A 24911-nucleotide genomic window follows, 5' to 3' on the forward strand; every position below is an offset into this window, starting at 1 on the left:
TGTTGGAGCAGTTTCAGCATGTGCCAACTTGTAGAAGTCCCCAAGGCCAGGACACTGAGGGAAGAGAGCAGCTGTGCCCCAGCCATACCCAGTCCTTGGAGATGTGTGCAGAACGTTTTTCCCAGGGGACCCCTGCTCAGTTCATCAGTCTCATTCCCATCATCCCCATTCCCTTGCCCCTTTCTCAGGCTCTTGTTTTGGCATTACTTGGGATAGATGTGACTTCTAATTCCCAAGCAGAGGCGGCTGTGGCAGTCCTGCAGGAGCAGGGATGGACTGGGACACCCAGCCTGCCTCCCAGCCTTGCTGCACGCTGCCAGGGCAGCCAAGCAGCATTTAGCATGAGTTACTCCATTTAACTTTGTCAGTTGGCTGGCTAATGAGCCACTGTTTGCCTGAGGTTACTCAGCACTATTGCCTCTGCTTATGGAGCAGGTGCTGCTTTTTATCACCCATTTCCCCATATCCTGTAGGTTGTAAATCTATTATATAGAAATCAGTAAGCTATAATCATCACCGTTTAAAGGGGGCACTGGCAGTGCTATTAAATGCTAAATCAGCACTCCCTTACCTGTGTTTCCCAAGTTCAGATCATCTTTGTATTTGCTTTCATCCCACCTCAGGGTCGCAAAGCTGTGGGCTGTTCCTATTCATGGGGCTGCAGGTGATGGGATGGAGGCCTGGCCAGAGACGAGAGGGAAGCCCTGTGCTGTTTGTAAAACTCAAAAGCTTTGAGAAACTACTGAGATGTCCAAACTTTCCTGGATACTTTCTGGAAAACTAGAAGCCCATCAAAACAGTGCATTGTCCAAATGCCAGTAGTGCACCCACTGTGTGGGTGGGAAGACAATCCAAGTAGTCTACACTAATTAAACCTCAGCCACTATGAATCCAATCAAGCGTCTCCAGAAGGCAGGAATGTTTTGCACGAGGGACAGTTAAATAATACTAGAGATAAGCTTAATCTCTGACGATCAGATGTGGAGCAAATTTATTAAGAAGCAGATTTACCAAATCTAGCTGGATGCTTTATAATGCAGTTCAGACAGTCACTTTGAACTGTGATGTGCCATCTTCTCGGATACTCTTGGGGAAGACTTATAGGCATTTGCAAATGAAATTAATAAGGAATTTCTCAACAGAAGATGAGGACATGGGGGATGATGAAGACTGATGAAAGCAGTAGAAGGAACATGCTCATTTTCGGAGATGTTTGTCACAGTGGTCCCTTCCCAGCATAATGTGTGGGCACATTTACACATCCATTTAAATGCAGCTCTGCTCTCAGTTATTGCATCTACCTAGGAAGCGGGTGGTGACTTGCTGAACCAGACCTAGTCCCTACACCCAGCGCCGGCTGTTGCACCATGGCATCTGCTGCTGGGGCCTAGTGGCCACCAGGCATTGCCTGCAAATGGGGAGCATAAAGGGAAGGGGAGGAGATGCCAGGAGTGCTCTCTGACGGGTTTCCCGAGGGGCTTGTTTCCCAGCACTGTCCGTGTTGTTTCTTGGTAGCGCAGCGCTCCTGGGGCTCCCATTAATGGAATATGGGCCTGGGAAGGAGAACCTAAGTGCCAGCCTGGCTCTAGGCCAGACTTTCAGATGAAAGAGAGCGTCTGTCCAGGGCACCCTAGACACTTGATTCTTGAACACTCCTTTCTCCACTGGCAGGAGCTGCAGTGCCAAAAGCTGTCACAAAGCTCTAGGGAAGCACAGGGATCCGTGCCTCACCCGGCGAGCGCGGGAGAGCTCCCTCTGGCCCTCAGTATTCCTGGGTGACAGAGGCCTGCTAAGGATCCTGTCAGGCTGGCTGAGTCACCCAGGGACATAGGGGAGCTCCTCAGCTTTCTGCCAGTGGCCGGCCCTTGGTCCGCTGATTTTATAGGAACATTAGTGGTTAGAGCCTCATCCTTCTCTCCTGCTGCCATGGAGAGGTCACAGGACTGTTCTCGGGTCTGGTTACAATGCTCCAGCTCACTCTGCAGAGCAAGGACAAGTAATTACTTGTGGTCTTTTGGCAGTGGGTGAATTCATTGTGGCATATCTTTATATTCTTCCAGTATGTGGGAATATTTGGCAGCACACTTCCGCCCAGTTCCACCCAGTGCCCCAGCAGCCTCACGGGGAGGCACTGACTGGCTGTCCCAGCTTGGAGAGGTGGGAGCACAGAGTGACACACAGAGGGACCCCAGAGCAGAGCCCTTGGTGTCCTCTGTGCCAGGAAATGCCACTAGGCACTGAGGATACCCGAGGTCTTCAAATCCTTTTCGAACAATATTGCTTTGGAATAGCTTGGCTGAAAAAGTTGGTGAAACGCTGGGAAAAAGTGTTCCTTCATCCTTCTCAGGGCAGTTGTAGGTGGGAGACTTGGAGCTGAGGCAGGGCCTTCCCTGACTGCCATGGGTAAGGTACCTCTCTCTGGATGTGTGTGCTGAGTTAGACCAGTGAGGATCTCGTTCCTCACTAGTATTTTCCCAACATCAGATGCACTTGAGAATCCCTGAAGGGTTAACGCTACTTGACTGAATCCTTGTGGCAGGTGTCAGGGGGAAGCTATGCCTTTGTCTTCCTTTCAGATAACCTGTTCTCTGAGTACAAGTGTAGAACTTATGATTTAAATACATCCAAACGCATGTAATTAATCACAAGTGCAACATACCTCCTTCCTGCTGCAAAACCTTATGAACAGTGTGGGCAGAATCCTAAAATACCGTATATGCCACGTTCCAGCTCAAACTCTTCAGCTTGGAAAGCCTCAGTGCAGCAAGCAGACCTGAGCAGCCAGGCTGCGGGAGGTCAGACCCATCACCTCGTGTTACCAAGGTCAAGGGCCCAGAGCAAACTTTCAGCACCTCCTGGTAGGAGAGGTGTCTACCTTTGCTCCATCCGAGCTGTGCTGCAGCTGTAGGCAGAGGCTTCCATGAGGATGCACTAAGTACAGACAGCAGAAACTTTGCGGCCCCACTGCAAGAAACAACACAGTGAGGCAAGCAAGGTTTGGTTTTATGCTGCCTGCAGGAACTGCTGTTCCTCTGCCAGGACTTTTATCACATGTACACCAAACATCCCCATTTTGATTGCAAAATTTTCCATCAGTGGAGGATCCATTGTGGTCTTTGGGGATTTTCTCCCATCAGCCAGTTACTGTCTCTCGGACTGTGATCTGTGGGGTGTGGTGCTGGATTATATGCTCCAACAGAACGGCAGCACGTTGCAGAACTGGGAGCACCATGACTCAAAGATCTCTGAGCTGAGATTAGTGGAGGCTAATGTCAGCTTGGCAGCACACCCAGGGGCTTGTGGCAAGCACGCTGCTCAGAGGTGGAGCCCCTGAGCTGTAATCATGCCAGGGAAGATAGACAGGATATGAAATGGCATAATCGCTCTTTCCAGAACTGATTCCTCCTCAGCTTAAAACATGTTAAAACATCAAAAGTACTGAAAAAAAACCCCTATCGGCTAGACCAGACCTAATCAAACACATCAATTATTGCTTCAGGAAGACAGTCACTGCTAGATCTGATATCCAAAAAAAGCAAAGCTGCTTTAAAGCATCTTTTTATTTTAGCTGAGTGTTTTCACGATTCCTAATGAGCGCTAGTACAGCTAGGACACACAGGAAAATATGTCAGCTGTGCAAAGATCAGCTCTAGACACAGGGAAAGAACTCTGAATCCCAATGGATTTCAGTAGAATGGAGGGCTTTGGAAGCTGGGTTTGTCACGTGATGGCTAGGAATCAGGTACATCCTACCAATGCCTTGCTTTAATACACTGAGAGAGTCGTGCACTTAGTATCTGCATAAAATACACAAGTTTGCTCTGTTCTTACTGTGGGATTTGGTGGTGGTACTTGATTGTGAGGATGAAATACGTGAGGCAATGAAGAGGCTGTGTATGTCCCTTGTCTCCTCTATTGTCCACAGAATATTTGGTTATGGAGAGCAACATCTGAAAAGGTTTTGAAAGGCAAAGTCACCTTCCAGCTATCAAAACACTTCAGATGAGGCAGATGGGAAACCAGAAATATTATTTAGGTTTGGGCAGTAAAACTGACTTTGAACCCATTTGCCTTGTTTTTCAGGCTTTGCAGATAGTTAATGACAGCTTACAGAAGTTGTAAGTGATCTAAAAAAGACATAAAAAGCTGCTTTGTGTCCTTGTTCAGGGGATGATTTTAACAAAGCCATTATGGGGCTTTAAAACACTGTTTTGACTTTCTAGAACCAGCTGTGGGATGATCCAGCTGCAGTTGGATCCCCCTTGCATCTAAGAGAACATTTAAGAGGATTAATCCCAATAATTTTAATTCAACAAAATGACCTTATGTAACATTACCAAGGAATTAATGAGAATTCTCTCATGTGGGTCATCACAGGCTGGTGGATTTTTTCCCCCCCAGGGGATCTCATTGATCTCAGGCATTGCATGGACAACTTGGATTGACTATGTAACACACTGCATGGGATCAGAAGACAAGTCACTTGGAGCAGGAACCCTTTTTCCTTCGCCGAATTATGATTTGGGAACGCACACAAAGAATGCAGCTGTCAGCCTCCACTGGTGCTATTTGAAACCCTTTTGGCTCCGAGGCTTTTTCCACAAAAAAATGCAATCTCATCTAATGCAAATGCTGCTGCAGGAATCTCTGTAGTCCAGCTGTCTTCTTTTAATTGAAAAAAATCCTGATTTAATTGTTTTTGACTGTGTTTCTTTGCTGTTCTTACCGAGCTGAGCAGGATGCATATTAAAACTAATTAGGTGCATGTAGGGTATTCAATATTTGATCTTAATATTAAAGGCCCCCAGGAGAAGGCACATTATCAAAGTTACACAACGGCAAATTTTAGTAAAACCAAACTATGCCAGTGGCCTGACATTGCATAAACCCCACGTCTGCACTGCTTCAACTTGGGGCGGGATGCGTGGGGCTGGCACAGCCTCTGCCCGTGTCCCTGTTCGCACCTTTTACAATCACAGAATCCCAGACTGGTTTGGGTAGGAAGGGACCTTAAAGCTCATCCAGTTCCAACCCCCTGCCACGGGCAGGGACACCTTCCACTAGACCAGGTTGCTCCAAGCCCCTGTGTCCAACCTGGCCTTTAGCATTGCCAGGGATGGGGCAGCCACAGCTTCTCTGGGCAACCTGTGCCAGCGCCTCAGCACCCTCACAGGGAAGAACTTCTGCCTAATGTCTAACCTGAATCTCCCCTGTTTAAGTTTGAACCCATCACCCTTTGTCCTATCGCTACAGTCCCTGATGAAGAGCCCCTCTCCAGCATCCTTGTAGGCTCCCTTCAGATACTGGGAGGCTGCTCTGAGGTCTCCACGCAGCCTCTCTTCTCCAGGCTGAACAGCCCCAGTTTTCTTAGCCTGTCAAGAAAATTGCTTCCCATCTGGACAGATTTGGCTTTGGGGAGCATAAGAAACTGATTTGGGGCAGCAAGAAATGGGAGCCTGTTAAAACCCATTAGACCTGTTAAGAAATGGGTCCTTCTGTACCAGCAAGAAGAAAAAGTGTGATGGCTTTTTTTAACCCTGACTGCACCCGTATAGCGCCATCCCCCATCATTAGGGTGACTTGGGTGGTTAAAACCACTGGTATGGTTGACTCCGTGCACGATTACGCTTGGTGTGGTGATACTTATTGTCATGGGTAAGCCATGGGATGCTTCGTTTTCCTGACTTTACATTTCAAAGGATTGCTACATCCCTATTGAGTTTGGGTGGAGTACTAGCACAGTAGCTGGATTTGCTCTGCCTGCTCTGCCTTGCCTTCTTTTGAAATATCAGAATCGGTTTCCTTCATTTATCATCAGTAATTAATTACTTGCAGGGTGAACTAGACTGTTTAGACTCTTAAACTTGTTTTATGCACACACTTCAAACCAGAGTATTTCACTCCGCTGCTTTCTGTTAGAAAATGTAAATGCTGAAATAGTTCTTGTGGGGCAAAGATGGAAAGGGTCGTTGGTGCATCCCAAATGCAGGGTACAAAAACCAACCCAAGACTCCAGGCTGATGAAGGACCCAGGGAACTGAGCATGCAGGCCAGGAAACCATATCTCCTTTCAACTGCAGCATGCAACCAAAGCAGGGAGCACCCCTCAAGACAGCCCAAAGACAAGCATATGCATTGATGTAGAACTCAATGAAAAAATAATACTAATTAAACAAAGTCTAAGAGCTGTTTTCAAAAAGCCACAGGATTGCCGGATCATGGCACCACAATGGGAGTTTTCTTTAGTGCACTTGTTTCTGGTTTGGGTCGGTATTAAACTGGAAATGAAGAGTATTCTGTGTATATTTTATACACTTGAAAACAAGCTGAAGTCAAAGGGTTTGGGGAAGACGCAGTGTCTAGCCCCTACGTGTCTAGAAGGTGATCACGGTTAGTTCAATAGCTGCTCATCTGCAGGCAAAAATAAGATGGTAACAGCATCCATTCTGAGTCGACATGAGAGCTTCTTGTCACATCCTTTTCCAGCTTTCTGGCAAGCAGTTAAGCTGCACATGTCTGGTTTTAACTAGACCTCATGAAGTCATCAGCATTACTTACAGATGTTGATGCTAGGCACAAATTTAGCTGCCTTAAGAGGGAAAGCTTCTGCCCTGTACAGGTCGATGAACCTTTTGAAACTTATCTGAATAAGCTTGACCATTTCCAGGGCTGTAGATTTTGGCGGCACTTCAATCACCCAATGGATTTGCTTCCTTTTTAACATGAACCAGCTGGTTACTTAGAATAATGCCTTTGCATGCACTTTGGTGGTAAGAATCCAGTTTTGAGTGACCCAAAGGTATTTCCTCCAGCTGGGAGTCTATCACAGGGCTCCATCAGTACTTCTTGGACTGGTGTTAAAAATCCAGGTTGAAAAATTACACTCTTTCAAATGAGCTCTGTTCGCAGTTTTTAGCTGACCCTGACTAAAGAAGCTGTTCTTTTCTTCAGAGAAGTGGGCATGAAAGCAAACAGTCATCTTAATCTCCATCTCGGAGAATTCCTTGTGGGAATAGGATGTACAATGTGTCATTCAAGCAGAGCCAGAAGGGAAGAAGAACGAGAGTCTGGAGAGATTTGCACCCTGTCACGGAGGTCCGGACTGTGCCTTTGCAGTCTTTGAAACACAAGGTCATGTGTGTCTGCGTTGCTTTAGTTTAACATAATCCAGGAGTTTTTAATCGCATTTCAGGCTATTAAATGAGTGAGAAGAGAATCACTAGAATTTAGCTTCATAACTCTGCTGTAAACAGATTTTAAACCTCATATCAAGGGAAAAATAAATTTAAAAGTAGCTGATTGATTACCTCTAGCAGAAGATTTTCCATCAACATTTGATCAACTCCTTCTCTTCCCTACGCATTAAAGTCAGATTTTTGCATGATTATTTTTCCCTATTTGGAAAAAAAATTTAGAGTTTTCTTCAAAATTAGGTGGCTTTTTGCTTTTGGTTCAAGCTCTGTGGCACTTCACCAGTATAACTTGCTTGATTCTGGTATGAAACAGAAATGATTGTTTTTGAAAGAAAAAGAGAAGAAGAAGGGGGGGAAAAAAAGTTTGCCGAGCAAAAATAGATTTGTATGTGCGTTTGATCCAAAAGCCTTCACATAAAATCCATCTTGGATCAGTCTGTGTCCTAAACATCCATGAATGAATGGGGCTGTCAAGAGCCCTAGCAAAAATGCGTTGGTGGGCAGATGATCAGTTGTCCCTTCCATGCATCTCCCTTCTGCCGTGGCGCAAGTGCTCTCCTGCAGTTCCAAGCAGCACTTACGCTCTGTAGCATCTCGCACCCTTTGCATTGGCTGGGGGGTTTTCCCTGCCCACGTTTTCCATGTGGACTTTGGGAGCTTCCCATACAGAGCAGTCAAGAGATCTGAGCTGTCGTGATGTGGAAGGAGGTGCTGCACAGGAGCACATGACCATCCAGGTGGAAGCAGGGTTCTGGGTGCTGTGCAGGGTACCCCTGCCACCAAACCCAGGGCAGCATCCTGGAGCCCTGAGTGCAATGATTTTGAAGTACCTTAGTTTGTCCAGATGAAGGCAAGAAGCTCTTATAGGAACTGGACCATTCATTTGCAAGGTATTTGCTTCTGCTACACTTCAAGTGTAATAATCCCACGGTGATTTCCTACCTGGATTTATTCGAGCAAATAGGTGTAATTTTAGGGATATGCATTGATACAGGAAAACTTCATTTAGCTGGAAACATCTTGCTGATTGAAAGTAAATCTACCTTAGGTAAAACAGGAACAGTATGGGATTTATTTCCCCTGGTAGGCCACTGAAGTCTCTATGTATGTTTTTTAAAGTGGTGGGGACAGTTTGAAGCCACATAAAGTTCCCTGAATTTAGCAGGAAACATTTCAGAGACATTGGCTCGAGGTTTAGAAGTGGTGACAAAGTACAGGAGACGAGGCAGGGCCATGTGAGTCAGGAAAGGAGAACCAGCATGCAAACGGATGGAAGATACTGAGAGCTGGGAGGAAGAGGGGGAAAAGGGGTGTCCACAACAGGCTCCAATGCTGAGCACTTCCATCTCTCTCCCTCTGGCACAAGAAGGGCAAGTTGTGTAAGATTAAATGTCTTCAGACCAGCCGTGTTTAAGGAACTTCTTACCACATACTTAGAGGCTCTGCTGGCGCCATCTCAGAAATACAAACACTTCTTGAGAGCTCTTGGAGGGCAGGTAAGGTACCAAAAGACAAGGAAAAAATGTAAACATCATGGTGTCTAAATATAGAGGGAGAAAAGAGCAGTAAGAATTATAGACCAGTCAACTTCTAGAAGCTTCAAGAGAATTGAACTATCAATCAAACAATCTGCAAGCACCTAGGAGATAAAAAGGGAGATGAGTGACATCCAGCATGGATTATACAAAAATGAGGCATGTTAAACTGATTTCATTTGGTTTCTCAGCAGATGTAGGAGAGGAATAGCTGGTGCTATATCTCAATTTTGGGAAGGATTTGACATGGTCTCACTTGACTTTCATAAAGTGACCTGGCAGAACAGTCTGGATAAAACTACTTCAGATCTTACACAAAAATGGATGAGTAGCCAGCTCATTCCCAAAGAATACAGCTACCAGGGGCTCGTGGTGAGAGCAAAGGACTGTGAGCCAGGACTCTGCAGGGCTCTGGGTTGATTTCCTTCAAAATTTTCGGCAGTGAAAAATGGATGAAAAGACATAATTGCATCTGGCAGTGTTGTGGAGCTGGGAGAAGTGCTTCAGCACATGGGAGGATGAGCTTTACAGCTTAAAATGGTCTTGTCAGGTTAGAGGAATGAGGACTGGGTCTAGTCTGGAGCACTGTGCCTCAAGAAGGAGGAGGACCCATTTGGAGAAGGTGTAGGGAAGAGTCATTGCATTTACTAAGCCTGGCTTGGGTTGGAAGGGCTGCAAGGCAAGCACCAGAATAGCTTGTCTGGGATTGGAGCAGGAAGGAAGGAAACTGTAGCCTCTGCTGCAGGAGGTTTTCAGGATAGATGGACAAGTATTCCCACCAGGAGTGACCTAGGCAAACTGGCTGCTTGCTTGGATCAGCCTCAGGCTGAGATCCAGCCCCACCATGCTGGAGCTGTTGTGTGCTTTGTTCAGAGCTGCCATTCCACCACCGCTGGGGCAGTGCTGGCAGCAGGGACATACGGCAACATTATCTTTGGCTTTGCCTTTTGAATATGTTCGTTTTGTAGTGAGAGGCTGAAGGCATGTAAGTGCTGTGTTGAATGGAAGCCAAAGCAAGCTGCTACGCAGAATGCACCCTGTGTTTCCATGTATTTCATTTATTTTGTAATTAAGCAATAATTGCTAAGGCACACTGGGCACTTCTTCAGGATTAGTGACTTGCTGGAGGACAGCAGAAGATCTGGTCTGCAGTGGAACCATTTTCCCCAGCAAATAGCTGTCCATTAATGCCATTCTAAAATAAGTATGACAACATAATGTGCAAACATATGGGGTTTGCTGTTAGCAGCTGAGGGATAGGGAGCAGGCATTCATAGGTGCATTAGACAATCAGGTTGCTTCAGTTGTCTCTCACTATTCCATTCAGAGCAGGGTGTTTCGTTAGGCACTTGGTGAATGAAATGGCTTTTTAATTGCTCAGAATCACTTTTTAAAATTACAGCGTTGTGTCCCCCCTCCACAGCCCCCGGGGATCCTCTTAAATACCTTTTCTTCTTTTGCCCTGGAGAGAACCAGCTCCAGTGTGGTAAAGAGGAACCTGCCTGCAGCAGTTCCCTTTGTATTTCAGAGTCAGGCAAAAATACAAGCCATTTAAAAACAGAGGATTCACATTTTTAGTGATGAAAAACCTCTGTTCCCAATAGCATGCAGGTTGCTTAAGGAGTAGCCCACCCTGCCTGAACCTTTAAAGACTTCCCAGTCTTGATGCACTGTCCACGTCTATTAGTTCCTATACCCTGTGCATTTTTAATGGCCACAGCTCTCTACAGTATCCAAACCCCATTGCTTCTGGTCTCATGCGGCACACAAGCTGGATCCAGCCATGACCCATAACAATATACCTCTCAAGAGTGTTGTTGGAGCTTTAGATGCCCTCAAGGCAGTAAAGCACAACAGCAGGCAAGAAGGTGTGTCCCAAATGGGTGAGCAGCAGCATGAGCATTTCCAAAGGACTATGGAAAAAGCTGCCATGGAAGCTCAGCCGTCAGATCGCCAAGGCAAGCAAGAAGAGAAACATTTGCTAGAAGCATATAGGACAATAAACCAGTTCACAGTGTCCTAGCAGGCTTTGGAACAGCACTAGTCAGTGGGGATTTGCTCGCTCACATATTAAGTAATGTGCTAACTACATGATTGATTAATCCGTAGGTACTTCCTACAGCAAAACTTCAATCCTGGCATCCGCAGTGCTGCTTCCAGTCGCTGTGGCTGCCTTCCCGGAGAGATTTCACGGAAGAACAATTGGGGTGGTTTTTCTCCATGCTCTTTTCTGCCCCTTGAAAAGTAATTCCTTTATGGCTGTGCTTTGAAGGATGTCAGCATGCTGCCCAGTCAGCAGTATGGCTGCTGAGGAATCACTGAGCCACTCTGCATCACTTAATTCTGCCCCTTCAGCACAAGGAGCCCTGTTACTTGATAGGGAGCTTACTGGCTGGGAGTGTTTAGAAACAGTGAGTGTTTAGAAGTGAAAATGTCAGGCAATAACTTTATGGCACAAGGCCAGAGATGATTTAGATTCTGAAGATGACCATTCAGTCCTCTTTTTGCCATATCAAGACCCCAGTTGATGCCTGTCAGTGAAAGAAACAAAGCCAGCCTGAGGTGCGGGCACCACTTCAATCTCCACTAGCATGGTCAATGGCTGGACCAAGCAGATCTCAACTGCATCCTCTTGTGGCCCTTACACTGCCCCTCACGCCTGTCCTCACCCCTTTCTTCACTGGCACAGGTTGCCTTGAGAAGTTGTGGCTGCCCTATCCCTGGCACTGTTCAAGGCCAGGTTGGATGGAGCTTGGAGCAACCTGGTCTAGTGGAAGGTGTCCCTGCCTATGGCAGGGGATTGGAACTGGGTGAGCTCTGAGGTCCCTTCAACCCAAACTAGGCTGTGGTTCTGTGATTCTTACCCCACTCTTACATTTCCTTCTCTTAGTTGACCCAGAAGCAACATTCAGTCTCCCTCGCCCCAAATCCCAACCCCAAGCCAACCAACCAGAAAGAATGAATTATTTCTGTCGATTCTTTTTCTAACCGCCTGCCTGCCTCCCACGGGACCCCTGCTCTGCTGAGCTCATTGCTGTCATGTTCAGAGCTGGGAGGAACCAGTACTGTACAGTCTCCCTTGAATGTGAACAGGATTGATGCAGATCCTTGTGCTATGTGCCAGCCATAACTTTTCAGGTTTGACTACAACTTTTGACAAAGAACACATTTCCCAGAAGTTCTGCAACTTGTCTGAGTAACAGTAAATGATCCATGAGATCCAGTGCTGACACACAGTTCTCTGGCTCCCCTCCTTCCCCTGTACTCAAATACTGCTATTCCAAACCTCACCACAAGCACTGGATAAAAGCTACAGAATACAAAGTCTGCTATTGCCCATAACTCCTCATCAAAATCAAAACCAGCTATCGAAGAAGTTTTGACAAATTTGCAAGTCTGGATTTACTACGTCACAAAGGTTTTTCCCCAGCCCTGCTCTTCTCAGCCTAGTTGAGACAAACCAGCAGCCCTTTGTGCTGTTCCTAGCACCGGTTCTCCTTCCTGGAGCTGGGGTACCTGAGCAGGGGACTCTGCCCAACTCCTAGGATTAGTAGCTTAAAATTTTCCTGGACACCAGTTAATTTGAACTACTGCCTGTCTTGGGCTGTCTTTACTTGTAGCCATATTTTTCCAGGACTCAAAGGGTGTTGGAGCAGCTCCTCCCAGGAGCTCAGTGTTCAGTGATGTGTGAGCAAAGGTTGTGATGTGGAGAGTAGAGAGTCAGCCACTTGTGTTAGAAAACCTTTCGTGAGCTGCACATCAGGGGAAGTAGATCTGTGCCTTTGTCAGCATGTTTCTATCAGCCTTGTTCTTCATGTAGTCATCTGTTAACAAGACGGGGCTGGCATCCAGCCCCGTTCTCCACCACCATCCCAGCACTGTATCTATTGCAAGCTCACTGTGATGCCTGCTAGTACTGCCTCTCCCTGGGGGGGTGCCAGCACCGGTCAGGATCTTGTTTGGTGTGCATCTGATTTATTAAAAAAAGGAAACAAAACCCCATGTTATCGACAGGATGAGAGGTTTTACCAATGACCAGATCTGTTACTGAAGGACTCTCTTGTGCAGTGAGATCTGAGGATGAGCAAGCATGGACTTCATTTTGGCTAAGCAGATCATCCTCCCTGCTGATATTTAAGAGACAGGATCATAACTTATGTCTTCACTGAGAAGAATTGTTGTCAAACACAATTAGCTCTGCAAATTTAAGCTGTCTTCTACACACACTAGGCTTAGTTCTGCTTAGTTTTTGAATTACTTAGAGTTGAAGAAATTATAGGGCCAATCTTCTGACCTGAGCAAAGGACTGCAAGAACTTGCTCCATCATTCTTTTTGCAGAGTTTAGTAGAGACTAACACACAGAGCTATCACTGCAGTGTGAGGAGCTGATAGGATGTGGGCCTCATTCCCACCAGGATGTGGGTCTCATTCTCACCTCACTTCGAGAAGGGATAACATAACATGCCTTGAGGCAGCAAAACTCCCAGCACAGTTCTTAAAGGAGAGGGAAGGAGGGAGGAGGCGTGAAGGGTTGTAAATACCTTTTAAGTGCTACACAGCTAAGTAACTTCTCATATCCATGCCTTCGTCCCCCATGCTTTCAAGGATATTTCAACTTTAGTTCCTTTTGTAAGGCACCCCAGGTGCCTTTCCATCACTTGTTTCTGTGGTTAAGATCTAATGGTCATTGTAAGCATTGAAAATATTTCCACGGACCTTGACAGGGAAGGTAATGTGGGAGCTGGCACCCCCATTCCATGTGAACATGAGGCTCGCTGGGCTATGGCGTTTGCAGTTTGGCTGGGAGGGAGGTACCATATGTACCAACCCTGCACAAAACCTCCTTGAGAGAGAGCAAAAAGGATGCTAATTCCAGGCACTGGGCTCAGACACATGACTGGCGAACAACCAGAAAGGTTTAAAAAGAAATGCTGACTGAATTAAGTGAATCGAGCTGGCAGATGTGCTCTTCAAAAGAGCACAGCTCTCTTTGAAATGCCTTCCCCATTGAAATGACATTCTCAAGAGGTTTTTGTCCTTTGCATTTTCTTCAGGATCATCCATGAGGATGGCTTCTCTGGAGAAGACGTGAAGCAGTACAAGCCAGTGGTCTACAGCAACACTATACAGTCACTGGCAGCGATTGTACGTGCCATGGACACCTTGGGCATTGAATACGGTGATAAGGAGCGACGGGTAAGTTAAAATCACCACTGCTTGGGTACAGAGACCTGAGCACCTGGAGACTCCAGAGCACAAACAGGAGGCATTTGCACAATCTGAATACCTTAGAGGGAAGAGGAGAGTGGGGGGAAGATCTACATCTCTGTTTTATGCCTATTGCACATGCAGGTTGTGCAACCAACAGAGGCACAGGAACAATCGCATATGACATGCCATTTGTACACCTATCCTAGGAAATGTAGCCCTGGGGACCAGTATGTCACAACAGCCACAATCTCTCATTCCCTGGCACTAGCCAAGCCAGTATAAAACAATTCTGTTACCTAGGGACAGCCTAGAGAGGGGTACTGGCAGATGAGGGGAAACAGGGAGAATGTGCTAGATCCACAGGCTGCAAGGAGAGGTGTCTCCGGGAGAAATCATGCTGCTGTTCAAATTCCCTCCACCAGCCTGCCCATGCAGGAAAGCTTTTGGGATTAACTTGACTTCTGTGAGGGCTGGACTGGCTCTTACATACCCTCAACAGCAATTTCACTTGCAAACAAGGGGATGTATTACTTCAGTGAGGTTTGTATGGGCAGCAGGCAGCAGCATTAGCATGTGTCTTATCAGAATAACTGTGCTGTCTGGCAGCCTCCTCAAGCCACACACCTAGGCCAGTCTGTCCTTTTACAGTTGCCACTCTGTTGTTACTTTAACCAGCATCCTATTTTTAAACAGTGGCTCCTCTGTGAGGTGCCCCTGCCAGCCTCTGCCTTTCCTTTTCATGTTTCTGGCCCAGACGAAGCCCACACAGAGAAAGTCAGAGCTGTAGAGAAGTCAAGACCACCCTTTTTGCATGCTGCCATCCCAGAGAAAGTAAAACTACTTGGTTTCACTGGAAATAAAATAATTTCAGATTGAAGACCTGGTAAAGGCAAAGTCCTATACGCCACTGAGTTAGTCATGACTATTTTTAGGTAGCTATCAAATGACAAATGTATGACATACCCCAAACTCCTTATCTAAGGGTTGATAATGAAAGCATTCACTAGAAAGGACGCCAAAATCCTGCTGTGGTGTTACTGTATGAAGAGGTACCTTATTTCTCCCAGTCACAAAGGGATATTTTGGTTTCCTTGCATGTAGGGATTTTTCCCACAGGAACTCTAAATCCTGGAGACGTTTCCATCTCAAACGTAGAGATGATACCATAATGGAGTTCTTGTGAGCTTGCCGAGAACTAATGGTGATGGCTTTCAAACGGAATACATTAATCTGTTGATTACTCGGTGACTCAGCTCTCAGCAAGGCAACGTACCTTGTCTCAGCTAAAAACCTATGCCCAGGAAAACAGAAACAAATCATTCTCCATGTCTGATAAACAGTCTGTGGCAGACAGCTTTAAAATGTAAAATTTCTTTTTTTTTTTTAAATAGCTGAAGTCCTAGTTTGAGCAGAAAAGCTCAGCACTGCTTTAGTGCCAGGCCTGGCAAAGTACAGGGTATGGAGGGGGAGAGCTGTTATCAGGACTGCCAGGAATGAGAGATGGAGCACTGGGCTACACAAAACGTTGTGTCTGTTCATATTGCTATGGACAAGGTGCCAAGTGTTCCTAGGATCATACGATAACTCAGGCTGGAAAGGAGCTTGGGAGGTGTCTCGCCCATCCTCCTGCTCAAGCAAGGTCAGCTCTGAGGTCAAACCAGGTTGCTCAGGGCTTTATCTCATCGGGTTTGAAATCCTCTGAGTCTGGGGGCTGCACAGCCTCTTTGGGCAGCCTGGTCCACTGCTTTGCTGTCCTCATGGTGAAAAGGTTTCTCTAGTGTGAAACATTCTTATTTCAGTTTATGCTTTTGGCAGTAGAATCCTGAATTACACCTTGCAAAGTATAAAGCAAATTAGATTAAGTTCTCCCCAACATAGTTTCTCTAAGATATGAAGTCCGAGAGGAATTACTCCTGTCTTACAATGGTGTCATGCTGACTGTGTACAGACAAGCCTGCAACAAAAAATTATAAACCAAACAACAGACTGGGAGGGCAAATTCAGAGTATCTTCTCCCTTCATAGATGGGAGTAGTATTCCTTTACCTAGCAGTAGATAAAGGCGAAAGAAACCAAATCTATGGTCTTCCACTTGCTCCTTTCTCTTGGTCAACCTCCACAGAAAGTTGCTGGTATTAATATGAAACAGTATTTATTTTAATCTTATGAAGAAGCACATGGCTTCTGCTCCCCCACTTTTGTTATTAATGCACAGCTGCTTTAAAGAGAGGCAGGCCATTACACAGGCGATTTGTTGAGTATTACGCTACATGGTTCATCCCTTTTCAAGCAAAGCTTTTCTATTTTAAAAGTCATTCCTCAGCCATGGGTTTCCAATGCAAATCTTTTAGCGGGGGATTTTCCCCTACTCATCACTTAAGCCCCCAAGAGAAGAGAGCTCAGGAAGGGGAGCCAGGGCTGCAGCTGCTCAGCCTGGTTCAGCAGCAGGGAAGGACAGGATTTCCTTAGGGACCACTCAGCTATTACAGCTTCCTCCACCCCTACTTCATGGGAGATGCGTCTGCCCCTGTATCCTTTCCAAATGGCACCCCGACATGATTCAGAGAAAAAAAAACAACCCTCCTCTACTTAATAAATGTGAATCAGATGATTTGTGCTTTTGTTATTGAGGTAAAATAACTAAATCCTCTCTCACTGTTCTCATTTTATTCCTGCCCATAATTATACCTCAAGTCTAATAGAAGCAAATGACCAGAAGAGTCCAGATTAACCCACCTTCCTTTTGTCAGTCAAAGTGAGATCAGTGTAGGAAATATGAGCTAATACGTCAAAGTAAATCACAAAAAGCATATGTTCCAGGTCTTACTGACCTCTTTGCTGATAAGAACCTGTCCCCAGGTTAAGAACAAAACAGTCTGCATGTAGGTTTTCACTTTTATATGTGTTCCTTGCTGCAGGGGAACAGGTTTTCTCACAGTTGTGCCTGGCTTAAGGTTCCTGGCCTGAGGGCAGCACGTAGGTCCCTGTTTTGTATCCTTCAGCACAGGGAGGCAGGAGCATATGGCACATCACCACCGTGCACAATGCAGAAGGTCAGTCTGGAGCTCCAGAAAAGCCGTAAAAGTGCTAAGTCACAAATCCTTTACATGTTGCAAGAGGGCAGGCAAAAAAGGAGCAGTCAGTGAGGAGACAGGAGCTGGCTACAGGAGGAGCAGCATCCGTGTGTGTTCCTCATCTCCAAGGCCATCACTGCTCAAGGGCTGGATCACCCACTAGCCAAGAGCAACGGGGAACATGGAGGAAGAGGGGCAGAGGCTTGGTCTTGCCTGGCTACACAAGACCCTCCAGCTGGCCTGTAGGCCACTGCTTAATCTTTACCTTTATAATCAGATTAACAGCAGGAGAGAGTCAGGCCATAACATATAGCCTCTGGATTAAACAGTTCTCTAAAGTGCAAATATATTAATAAAGCAAGCTGATTCCGTTTCACTGCACCGAGGTGAAGTAAATGGGAAATGGAGATTTAAAGCCAGGAATCCAGAAGTTGGCACAAGTGTTTGGATCTGATCAAGAAGGAAGGGCAGGGAAGTGATGGATTTTCATCTCTCCATTTGAAGAGCCAGTTTCATAGTCTGGCTTTTGAAATCCCACCCAGAAGAAGCATAAAGTCTCTTCCTTTGTGGGTCAATGCTGACCTCAGGAGCTGCTTGGAAATGCAGCACCTATGATCCCACTGCAGGCTGGTATGGAAACTGCTGTAGAGCCTGTTCATGTTAGCATAAACCAGACAGAAACAGGCTGAAATTGTTCAGAAATCACTCAGCAGAGAATCCCAGTTTCAGTCGTGTGGCTCAGATACAAGTGTCTGAGGTGGCAGGGTCACAGGTCCAGCGCTCGGGGGCTGGAGGTGGCAGGCAATGACCTTCACATTGAACTTTTTTCCCAGCAGGAGTCTGGAAATGTATCTGCTTTAGCTATGAAAGGGAAAGCTAAAAAGCTGCTAAAGCATTAAAAAAAATATGTAGGGAATTTTTGTCTTTCAGGCTTTGTAGCAAAATGTGTCTGTGGTGACCTTATGCTGTATATGGTGTGTAACTCCAGAACTGGGAGCTAAACAAATATGTACCTGGGACATTTTAAATACTGGCTAGCAATATTAAAAAATAAATCAGTTTAGTGTAATTGAACAGCCCCCTGAGGCAGCTGGCAAAAGGAGTCACGTGCACTGGAGCTGCATCTAACCTGCTTCTGAAGAGGAGGGTGCATGCAGAAATCCAGAGCTTCCAGCCCATCCCCTCTTCACATGCCAAAGGTGATTTTAGGAGCTGCCCTCTTCCTCTTGCTCCTGCTCAGTGGCGGCAGGACCAGGGACACAGCACTGTCACCTGCTGTCTTCCAGTCACTGGAAGGGAGCAATGTGTAGAAGCAGCTCTCTTTCAAAAGAGCTGCTCCTCTGTGACTGGCTTTCCCTACTTGTCAGATCAAGGTATTTGTGGATTTTACTTCATTTCAGGCAGAATCATAGAACTGTCTGGGTTGGAAGGGACCTTCAAAGCTCATCTAGTTCCAACCCCCAAGCAATGAGCAGGGACATCTTCAGCTTGATCAGGTTTCCCAGAACCACATCCAGCCTGGCCTTGAATGTCTCCAGGGATGGGGCATCCACCACCTCTCTGGGTAACCTGGGCCAGTGTCTTGCCACCTTCACTGTAAACAATTTCCTCCTCACATCCAGCCTGAATTTCCCTCTTCTAGTTTAAAACCATCACCCCTCATCCTGTCACAACAGGCCCTGCTAAAAAGTCTCTCTCCCTCTTTCTTATAGGCCCCTTTTAAGTACTGAAAGGCTGCAGTAAGATCTCCCCAGAGTCTTCTTTCTTCTGTCTGCATAGCCCAGCTGGCTCCTACTGCATTCTCTAACCCAAGCTCTCTGAGAAATGCCAAAAACTATATAACTTTGGGCAGGGCAGGTGAGGTTAATCAGGCACCACCGTGCTGGTAGGAAGTCCCAGCTCGCTGACTGGTAGCTAATGGGGTGGTCTGGGGGGTGGACGTGGGATTCTTGGGTTTGTGCTGCTGCAGTGAGGATACAGCCAACCCTTGCTTGTCTGCTGTGGTAAGCAATGAGACCATAGTGAAGCATAACTTAGGGCTGCTTTGTGGAGGAGCAGGATGGAGTGAGAGGAAATGGGAAATGGAATAAGGGGGCACTAACCACCCCAGTTTTGCCTGGTGTCAGCATTTGTCTGGATGTCCAGCTGCAGCTGAAGCCTGCATGTAACCATTCCTGCTCTACTGGGTCTGCTGCCTTCATCACTGTAACAGCACTGGACAAATATTTCAGCCTGCCCTTCACTAAGGTGTGAAGTTCTCTCAGTCTTTTTCCTTAAGACAAATGCCACCTTTCTTACTTACCTTTCTCTCTCTTTGTGCCCCCACAAGGTGCATTCCAGTTACCATCATTCATGGTTTTGGGCGATAGAGACAGATAAAAGGCACGGCATTTCATGAGAGGTGGGAAACATAAACCAGAAAGGAAAGTACTTGTTGTTTTCACAGCCTGCCTTGTTGCTGGGGAGATGCTTGGCTCATTCAAGAAAGGCTTGTTGTTGCTGCCTAAGATGGCCAATGTATTGGGAATCATTGCTGTAAAATGAGGGTGCGGGAGAAAGATGGAGACAGCAGAGAACAAGGGAAAGCCCAGAGTAAGCTCTGCCTGCAGTCATAGTGCATAACCTGCAAGCCCCACTTTGGCAATTCTGGGATCTCACTAACCAAAAGCTGTGCCTTCCACATCCCACAAATGTATTTTCCTCCTTTAGACATCCCTTGAGCCCCTGAAAATACAAAATCTTTCTCCAATAAATGATCGCAGTAAAGTAACAGCAGAGCATGAAGACGCTTTACGATAGCCCTTTGTGCCAACTAAAAAAGCCTGAAACCGTCTACTTCCATGCCTTTGCTCTTCTGCTTAGGGAGAGTCAAACTCACGCATCACCACCAGAGATCCCAGCCAAGTCAGCTGAGACCTGTGGCCAGACCCTGGAGACCTTGCTTTGCCACAGCAACAACAGCAGGCTTGGCTTTTCTCTCCTGCAAAGCTGAAGTCATAGTCATCAAGTCAATAACATGGGATGATCTACATAAAGCAAAAAAGATCACCATAGAACCAGTGTCTGGTTCACTGTATTCTTGCTACTAATAAGGATAGCATTTAGAAGGGAGACAAAATAAGCTTGTGTCATGACTATAAACAGAACATGGCTTGCTCTTGCAAACAGGATTTGGCCTAGAAGAGTCATCCAAGTAAATAAGCAGGTTGGAAGTTGCCAAGTGTTCATGTAGAGTTTTACTTAGACTAAGTTCGTCAATCTGCTTTCCAACCTGGGTAATTACAACAGAAAACTGGCGATTCATTGAAGCCTAAAATGTGATCTTAGCTCTGGCACCATAGCTATTTATAGGGCAGCAGTAGTAATGATGAACAACAGTCAGAATCCCAGCCTTCTGCAAGTGTGTCACAGTGCTTGTGAGCAGGCGGAAACCCTGAGTTCATGAGGGAGGGAGATCATACTGGGTCTGAGGAAAAGGGGAGGGATGGGAACTCCATATAGCCTAGAAAATGTAGTAGCAGGCAAGGGACTGAACTGCACGGACACAGCTGCACCCAGGAGCAGTATCAGCTCACCTTTCTTCCAGCAGACTGTCAATCACCGACAGAGCTCTAAAACCCCAAACTTCCCCAGGCTGGACCAATGTTATGCAGTTTTAGTTCATACTCGTAAAGAATGAAGAAAGGCCATGTGAAACGGAGCCGAAAAGACGCAGGGATTGTGGGCGGCAGGCACGTAGCAAGTTGGAAACATGTGTCGTGTGGAAGGCTGCTGCGAAGGTGCCACCTTGCCGAGCGGCTGATGTGCCAGCGTGATGTTTTTCACATTGGTCCTACTTCTTATCAGGATGATAGCTATGGTGTTGGCATGGCAACGCTTTAATCCTCACTCAAAATTAAACTCTGGGTCTGTCTGGTCTTTGGGTTCTCCCAAACAGCGTGGGCTGGTGGTGAATGTGCAGCAGTTGGGGACAGGGTGGGATTGTTCTCCTGGTCTTCCAGTCCGTCTGCACAATCAGAAACCTGTTTCTATGAAACACATTTCTAGGAAAAATGATGCACTGCAGCACCATTTCTAAGTGAGCCAGATGAGAATAAGTGATGCAATCACACCCTAAAATGCCACTAGGATCTGTTTGGTGAGCACTTGCCATTAACCAGGCACTGTAGATTGGTGACATCTGCCATCCATGTCGCTTTCCCAACTCTGAGATTAGCTCTGTAGCTAACTGTCCTATAAAACCACTGACCAGAACAGATGCCATCAATTAAAGTAAGCTTTTTAATTTTCTTTCAAAGAAAAACAGAGGAGGAAAAGAGATGTCTTAGGGGATCATTGATAAGAAAGAGACCATGGTCATCTTGCTTGAACTCCAGGCTCCAGGTTGAGTCTAATCACATCTTTCACCACCTAAAGAGGGCTTTAAAGAAGATGGTGCCTGAGTCTTCCCAGGGATGCACAGTAAGAGGACAAGGCAGCAGTCACTGGTGCCAGGAAGGGGAATTCCAGCCCCAAACTGGCTCGGGCTCTTAGAGCTTTCACTCTTATCTCCATGCCATCAGGAGAGATCAGGACAACCTGCTCTTGAAGGGCCACCCAGCCCTTTGGGCATTAGAAGCGTGGAGGGGTAAGAGAGGTCTGAGAACATTTGTGTATGATTTTCAATCAGTGAAAATAGGAAATACCCAAAAGGTGACTTTCAAATTAGAGGTATTGCCTTCCTCTTCAGCTGGTCTCCAGGAGAACAGCTCGTCAGATGAATCCTCCTAGCAGTGTTTGCTTCCTGCCTGGTTCAAAGCACAGCCTCTTCAGGTGCAGATCCCTCTTTAGAGCTGCTTTTTTTTTTTTTTCCTGCTTCCAGATGCCGTTTCAGGCTTGATTTCTCAGTAATGAACAACACTAGTCCTGCAAAGGATCCTTGAAAAGGATCCCCACCTCCCCCCAAACTGTCCAACATCCTTGCTCACCTGTGAAAATCCAGACCCTGTGCTGTAGGGACATTAAATCTTTCCTGCTCCTTCCTTGCAAGCTCTCTCTTTTCACTGAGAGAGGGGTGTATTTTTCCTCTGCGAGCTTTATGTGTTTGATACTGATTTTTTTTGAGTGATGCAGGGAGTATTTTTAGTTTGAAAAGAAGAAAAAAAACCCCCACCAACTCTGTTCCCTGGGAAGAAGGGCTGCCTGCCTTCCCCTCTGAGATTTGTTATTCAAATACAGCTGCAGTTAGGGCTGCCAGGGAGGTGGTGTGACAGGGAAACACTGGGCAAAGAGGGGAGAGCAAAGCAGCCATGGGATCGTGGCATTAGCGGTGAATTAATGAGAGTTGGAGTGCTGCTTTCATTCTCACAAGATACCAGTGGAAGGTGGCTGCTCTGGGAGCCCCTGGAAAGCATCAGAGCGGGACAGCACAAAAGACGAGGTGTTCAAAGATATTTGGCAGAAGAGCACAGCTGGAGCAGAGCCCCGAGAAGATGAAAACCTCCTTGTCACCCACAAATGGGCTTCCTGGCAGCTGCTGGATCCAGGATGGGATTCAGGTCAAGCGAGGGACAGCTCCACACCACCGTCTGCTCCTTCACAAAGGACGGCACAGCCTGACCAAGGCGAATTTCAGCCCATCTGATGGGGCCCAGCCCAGGCACTCCCTGCAGAGCAAATAGCAGTGGCAATGTCCTGGTGTTGGTGAACTCAGTCAGATACTGTTTGTCCTTCTCTAGAGCCTTTCTGTCCAGAAAGGGATTGAAGGGATTGAAGGAAGAACAAAAAATACGTCTAGTTATCAGATGTACTGTGCAACTGAGGCACTGACATTAAACACATGCCATGGCTGAGGCTTCACAGATGCTTATACGTGTTTCTGACCGTATGGGTGATCAGACACCAAAATCCTTCCAGAAGGTCACCACCACAGTTGATTCTGAAGTTCAGGTTTCATCTGGCTGCAGCCTGATGCAGGCAGGGTGCTGTCTTCAGGTATGATTGCAAGTCAGATCTCGCAGCAGCAATTGCAGGTAACTACAAGCTACTCAGCACATCTTAAATACATGTCAGTTATTAAGTGGATTTATTTCCATCTCTTCTGGGAGCTGTTGGGAAGTGCTGCTGAGTCATGCTGCTTAGTCCCGAGTTTTAGGAGTGCCATTTAAAATACTTGTTTTCCAAATGCTGTTGATGATGTCCGTATTATTTGCATGTCTCCAGATGTAAAATGAAAACATTTATACAGGGCATCCCTGGCCTTAAACACATCTCTGGTGTGTAACTCACAAAAAGGCATAAAACAAATGTCTTGGGATGGGACCACCTCCCTGGGTCTGTAATTTGATGTTTATTCAGGGATGATGGTGAGGGATAGCGCAGACTTTTCTCCCAAACGGCAAGAACACAGGCTTGGAACAGCTTGGGAGGGAGGCAGGGAGGAAGGAGAGCTGTGCCCGGGCACACGGGAGAGGAGGGATGGGGAACACGATCCTTGCTTACACCAGGTGCTAATAAACTTAGGACACAACATTCTCCTGCAGTGGTCTACTCTGGCCACAGACTCCAAAGCAATTCATCCCCCTGACATCAGGTGTCCTTGCAAAAGCACCCAGTCCAAGAGCAGGATGAACACAGGCGCTCCGGCTCTGCGCAGGGCTGGTTTCACTGCTGGCCCTGGCAGGAGGCATGCAGAGGCCTTGCTGACAGCGCGCTCCCTTCACACACTGACATTCACCCAGACAGGAAGAGAGGAGTCATTTCGTGGCCTGTGGCTTGAAGTCCCATCCTTCCAAGAGGAGAATTCTGCTGAGGTGGCGAGGCAAGGAGCCCTTCAGGAAATGAAAATGTGCTGAGACTGTGCCCAAGCCCCACACCACCCAGCTCCTCCTAAGGGGAATCCTGTCCCTGCAAAGCAAGCAACTGCTTCTTATAGTAGGTCAGCCAGAGAGGGAGCTCTTGCAGCCACTGTGGGGAGAGCTGCCTTCCCCTAGGCAGGGGCACAGCGGGATGGCAACACCTCTATGTCCCTCACACTGAATCAATCATGGGGATGGCAGAAAATCTGCCACATGTGAAGACTTTATTACCCGTATCCAGGTTTTACTGAGGCTATTAATCAGTATTGTGTACATTTGTAATAACTGATTAAAGATACCACATGGGAACTCATTTAACAACTACGAATACTGCTTCGACCTCAGCCTCACCAATGGAATGGGGCAGGAGGATGTCTAGCCATGCATCAGGGACCAGCTTCACCCAGAGCAGGAGGAGACCAATGATGCTGCTGACCCAGGTCAGGACTGCTGTGGTCGGAGGCCAGGCATTTCAGTCAAAGGAAGGAAAGAATCAAGCTCCAGATGAAGATTAGAAACACAGCCTCCAGAGGTGCTGTAAAACAGTATCATTTTGCACCATGGCAATGTTTTCGCCTTGCGGTCAGAGGCAGAGAGAGAAAACATGCAGGGAAAAAAGCACAGGACATGTGAATCAGCCTGGGTCTGGTTTAGGGGTTTTGATAGATAGTTGCTGGGGGCCCCAGGACACCTCATCCTTTCCCAGCTAAGACCCACATCCACAGCATGTCTCCCCAGAATCGCTCCAGGCAGCACAACGCATCCCTCCCAAGTGTCAAAACCCACTCAGAAGCCAAAGAAAACCTCACCCACAGACTTTGAACAAATTTACTCCTTCCTTTCTGCCGTGTGCTTCGTTTTCCAGGGCTGTAGGAGTTTCTGGTTTGCAGCATATTATATCTGTGTTGATGGCATGATTGTTGCTACATAGTTCCCCCTTGATAAGAAATAATTCCCCTAGGTTGGCTATTTGTAATTAAGTCCTCATTTTCCTATAGATTGGTTTAAGACTAGATTAACTCCATTAATTAGAGGGGAATTACTCTTGATTTACTCTTGATA

At 46.7% G+C, this 24911-nt stretch overlaps 1 protein-coding gene across 2 annotated transcripts in view; it reads left to right on the forward strand.

Annotated features, from left to right (window-relative positions):
• GNAO1 (G protein subunit alpha o1) overlaps window positions 1-24911 on the forward strand; it is a 148584-nt gene that overhangs the window by 37647 nt on the left and 86026 nt on the right. For both annotated transcript variants that reach the window (XM_030512213.1, XM_030512214.1), the window contains exon 3: window positions 13784-13925. In XM_030512213.1, coding sequence (XP_030368073.1) covers window positions 13784-13925 — 142 coding nt within the window. The remainder of the gene's footprint in view (window positions 1-13783; window positions 13926-24911) is intronic.

Source organism: Strigops habroptila, chromosome Z (assembly GCF_004027225.2).
Source record: "Strigops habroptila isolate Jane chromosome Z, bStrHab1.2.pri, whole genome shotgun sequence".
NCBI lineage: Eukaryota > Metazoa > Chordata > Aves > Psittaciformes > Psittacidae > Strigops > Strigops habroptila.